This window comes from Pseudoliparis swirei, chromosome 23 (assembly GCF_029220125.1).
Source record: "Pseudoliparis swirei isolate HS2019 ecotype Mariana Trench chromosome 23, NWPU_hadal_v1, whole genome shotgun sequence".
NCBI lineage: Eukaryota > Metazoa > Chordata > Actinopteri > Perciformes > Liparidae > Pseudoliparis > Pseudoliparis swirei.
Genome location: NC_079410.1, coordinates 8,747,318 through 8,752,670, shown reverse-complemented (window position 1 = coordinate 8,752,670; position 5,353 = coordinate 8,747,318). Strand labels below are relative to the sequence as shown.

General features: G+C 42.7%; 1 protein-coding gene across 1 annotated transcript; it reads left to right on the top strand.

Moving 5' to 3' along the window:
* Positions 1–381: 381 nt before the first annotated feature.
* LOC130188368 (protein Tob1-like) lies at positions 382–4,120 on the top strand. Its single transcript, XM_056406704.1, has 2 exons — positions 382–629; positions 2,031–4,120. The coding sequence occupies exon 2, from the start codon at positions 2,243–2,245 to the stop codon at positions 3,236–3,238; it is 996 nt and encodes a 331-aa protein (XP_056262679.1). The 5' UTR covers positions 382–629; positions 2,031–2,242; the 3' UTR covers positions 3,239–4,120.
* Positions 4,121–5,353: the final 1,233 nt, after the last annotated feature.

The following is a 5,353-nucleotide window of genomic DNA, read 5'->3' as shown; positions in this document are numbered from 1 at the left end:
TGTAAAACATCTACAATAGGACATGCTCATATTGATGAAAGTGTTTGTTTCAAGTATGTTTAAAGTCAGACAGGATATATATTTATACACTACCGTGTCTGTCTTTACAATAATTACTTTAGCTTTCGCTGTCAGCACAGACCTAGGTTATCTCTGACGCAAACGCTCATCAGAGGCGTCTCTCCCGTTTCACAGAATCATATGTCACGGATTGACATCTCAGATCGGCCAATCAGCGCGCGACTTTGAAGGCGGGACTTGCACTTTGGACCAATCGCAGCCGCTCGTATTGTTTTGACCTCTGAAACCGCATCACCGCCTACCTCGTGCCCATGGCGGAGGAAAGCTATAAATAAAGGTAACGCTGTAACAGGAGGGGGACGAAGTAAAAAAACTCCCGGAGAGGCGGGAGCTACTCTGCAGCCTGCTGAAAGAGGAAAACAACGAAATAACCTTAAAAACAGAAACTGAAGCAGACGCCAATCCTCAGAAATGTACATTTACTGGAATACTTTTTTGTAACGTTGATAACATATTCTATGTGAAGAAAGTATTTATACTTTTTTTTCTATTTGCACTAACTAACGGTACTTAAGAACTACTGCGAATTTTTATTTTTTACAACAAAAGTAAGTATTTCCATTGCCTTCTTTCCGTCACGTGTGATGTTTAAAGTCATTGTATTCATTTTGCTTGCTGTCGTACCATAGCTGTATCTATAACGTTACTTACTAGGGTGATTTGCTGCGTCAGTCCACGAAGTTAGGGAGGGGTGTGTGTGTTTGAGAATAGTGAGCGTGTGTTTAAGCGCGTGCATTCGATTTCAGTGTGCACTATCTCTTTTTTTAATTATCATATCAGGTGTATTAAAAAAAATAAAAAAATACAACAACACCCAATTCAAAGACTCGTCGGACGTGCACGTGAATGTATACCATTTAATTAATACTTAATGTTAATGTGTAATGGCGTCAGTACAGGCTACTATTGCCACTGGGTTGTTGCATATTTTGTGAAATCTCTTAACTTAAGCGATAAGATGAGAGACCTGTAGCCATGTCGCAACACTGAGAAATCTCCTCTAGGGCAGCTTCATGAGGGAGGCGACAAATGTTGGTTATATCCCCGTGTAGATTATATTCCCTATATTAGATGAATAAAGTAATAAAACATTTTTATGGACGGTTAAAAGACTCGACATGGTCCCTCTGTATCCCTAAATTCAGCTCTATTCATTTGCAAGGATTATTGCAGCACATCCCATTTCTAGTTGATGACATTTGCATTTTATCCAACGTCATTGTGAAACTTTAACGTCTTTCGTCTTCTCTGTGGAAAATTGCCAAACATATGGGTGTCGCAGTAAAGCATAAAGTCCTATTTCTACATTGTTGTTTGATGTAAGAAGAGCTCACACCACGCACATCAAACCAGCACCCGTGACAGGATTGTTTTGAAGATTGAAGCCATCTAAATAATTTCCTCAATAGGCATTATTGGCCAAGCATTTCCTCACTTGAGTTCATTGTTTATGTTCCTTAAATGCAACAACTCCGCTTTGATTTCCTTGTCTCCTGCTCTGGAGGCTGTCCAGTGTTATGTAACAGGATTACCGAGTATTAGTGCAAGGTTAAAATGCTCAATACATACACAGCAAATGCCACATGAACAAGAAATATGGCCTGATCCAGGATCAGTGGGCTCTGTGTTGACATTTCTGCAATAGCTGCACATTTTAAGTCTTGCTGTGAAATTCCGCTTCGGAGGACTGTTGTGTGACAGTCAACCTGAGATATTTGAGCCCACAGCAGTCAACACAGCAATATGCACTGACGTTAATGTTTAAAGGACACTAACTTGCCCTCCCCTCTATAAAGGCTGCACGAGTTGTGGTGAAACGGAGCAGAATCTGTCCAGTTCATATTTCCAATGATTGTTCTTAGAGGCATTTACATTCACTTGTGACTTTGTTAACATTTAGAATTGAATGATTAAGATGTTTTTTTTTCTTCCTTTCCCAATTGTTGCAGGAAAATATCATACCCTGTGGAGAACATCACTTCACTACCAAACCAGCACTTTTCCTTTTGAACCTGTTTTATCCAAATACTGGTTGCTTTCGCCATCCTGCCTGGAGAGCATCCGTGTTGCCAACCACGGATAAACAAAGCAGACCCAGTGGAAACATCCAAGGTCAGACATACCCAATCTTTACCTACCTGGTAAACATCGGCAGTTCGCTATGCAGCTTGAAATCCAAGTAGCTCTCAACTTCATCATCTCGTACCTGTATAACAAGTTGCCAAGGCGGCGCGTTAACATTTTCGGCGAGGAGCTGGAGAGGCAGCTGAAGCAGAAATATGAGGGACACTGGTACCCAGAAAAGCCATATAAGGGCTCAGGATTCAGATGTATCCACGTGGGGGAGAAGGTGGACCCCGTGGTGGAGAAGGCAGCCAAAGAGAGCGGGCTGGACATTGAAGATGTCCGCAACAATCTACCACAGGACCTCAGCGTGTGGATCGACCCCTACGAGGTGTCCTATCAGATCGGGGAGAAGGGGCCAGTCAAAGTATTGTATGTCGATGACGGCAATGAAAGTGGAGCTAGTAGCGGGGGGCTTGATCTGGACAAGGAGATCAAGAACAGTTTCAATCCCGATGCACAGGTCTTCATGCCCATCACTGAGCCTGTGAACGCAGCCTCCCCGGGTTCCACCTCACCCTCCCCTCCATTCGGCCACTCGGCAGCAGTCAGCCCCACCTTTATGCCCCGCTCCACGCAGCCTTTAACCTTCACAACAGCCACCTTCGCCGCCACCAAGTTCGGCTCCACTAAGATGAAGAGCAGCGGCCGCAACAACAATGGCAGCAGTAGTGCTGGGAACAAGGTGGCACGTACCTCTCCCACCAACCTGGGCCTGAATGTGAAAGCCATCTCCACCTCCATGCACTCTCTTTACGGGTTGGGCCTCGGGGTGCAGCAGAAGCAGAAGCAGCCCTCAGCACTGTCCCCTAATGCCAAGGAATTTGTGTTCCCCAGCCTCCAGGGCAGCCAGAGCGCTCTCTTCCCTGGAGACAGCTCGCTCAGCCTCAGCCCGCTGCAGTACAGCAATGCCTTTGACATGTTTGCGGCCTACGGTGGCCTTAACGACAAGTCCCTTATGGATGGCTTGAATTTCAGCTTGAACAACATGCAGTATTCTAACCAGCAATTCCAGCCAGTTATGGCCAACTAGTACACATAAAAAGGTACTACTTAAGCTACTACTTCACACAGAACGACCAGAGATAGTGTGATAGGGGGGGAAACAAACACATGTCAACAAAAACAGAATGTCATGATGGAAGGAAAAAGTGACTTGTCGGCTGTCAGATCTATGTAACGAGTCCAAGAGCATGAGCCCGAGGGTGAATTACTTTGCCCCCCTGAGTTATACCTTTAGTACAAGATGTCCACGCTTGGTGACCTTCAACATGCATCATTGTTATTTCTTTTGCCAACCAAGCACAACTTTTTTTTATGTGACTGTTTTAAGATATATATATAAAAAGACACACAAAAAACACCACCACAAGTCATGGCCTCTTTCAGTATTTAAAAATAACTGGACACTGCCAATTTCTTCAAGAAATTGGCACAAATAAGTGGGATTTCCTGGTCTTTTTTCTAATTGTATAATTTAATTTAGTACAGAGTTTGTAAAATATCAGAGTATCTATTGTTTCTACGACATGGTATTGCATTTATATCTTTTTACTACTTCAGTGATCTGTGATGGCTGCAGCAACTTTATGTTTTCTTTTTTTATTGAAATTATAAAATGAATCCATCTTTAAAAAACATCGACTCTATTCTAAAGATTGTGTACAGAATATTCCGTAGTGGTGGGATTTTAAGAATATTTGCTTTTTTGAAAAACATAAGAGTTGTATTTTCTGTTAAGAGTTTAAAGATTTTTGCTATATTATGGACAAAATGTAATCGTATATTAATTTTGTACCTACATTGTGCAATACTTGATAAAAACAAACGGTATAACAAAGTATTTGGAGTCAGTGTCTTACATGTTAAGAGGGACTGATAGTTTATTAAGTTTGTATTAAAAATCTTGAAAATATCTACTTGTTCAGTTTCATTGTTTGTTGTGGTTGAGCTGGTCGCTCGCGGTTTGAAAGGCGGTTATGCAGATTACCACAGTTTGGTATCCAGTATTCTGTCCTGAGCGCAGAAGAATCAGGTTTGTCCTAGATGTGCCCACCTCCACCTGTCTGGAACATCGTTATGTCCTGAGCAAAGAGGGTTGTTTTCCCCACAGTTACCTCCCACAAGAATGGGTCCAAAATGCAATTATGCAACATTACAGGATATGTAACGGCCCTCGACACATTGGATATCCTCTGCCTGTAACATTGACATATTAGTACACCAGCCCGCGGTAACGTTTGTTCACACCATGCAGGCTGTGTTGGCCGGCGGTTCCTCTTGAGCAAAGTGTCATCACACATATGCATACTGGGAGTGTGATTGTGTCAACCTGATAACCTCCTGAACTAAAGCGAGAACTTGTGTGTGTATGTGACTAGGCTGTTGGCTAACAGGCTGCGAAACCATGAAACACATTTCAGAGGCATAGGCTACACAGCTGGTGGGTGAAAACCTTGTACTATGGGTCGAATAATACAGATCTGACACTGCCTGGAAGATGGGGCAAAACTAAAATGTTTCTCGTTGACAAACTGCATCACGATACCATCGGTGACTGACCGCTGAAGCAGACGTCTTCTGGTGGCAACCACAGGAAGAGCATCTGCTGAGGTGCTGTTCATGTAATATATTAAATCCCTACTAACCCCAGTGAGCTATTTCTCTCATCGCCTTGTTGATGGGAGGCCAGATTGAAAACTCTCCCTCCAGAGAGTTAACCGAGTCACTTATTAACTTTTAATAATAAAATCCAATATGCAGTGTTGGAAAACAGTACTAAAACCTGTATGGGAGAGTGTATCTGAATGCTAAGCTGGCCAGTTACATTTCACCCAGTGTCCTCGAGGATGTGGCCTGTTAATGGATAACTGCAGTAGTTTGTATGCAATGGGATCCAAAAAGAGTACTGTGATATACTGGGGCTGGTGAAATCACGCCTGAGTCAAACTCAAGAGGCCACCTCCTGCATAATTTAGTATTTGTTATTTCACCTTTTCAAAAATGGCTTCTACAAATGGGGTTTCCAACATAGAAAGTAACGCTGAAGCTTTGGAATTTCTTCTGCTGCTTATTATTTATCCATGTCAATTAGTTACGGCTGAAGGTGAACCGTAGCTTCATCAACGTATGAGTCGATCAATAAGTT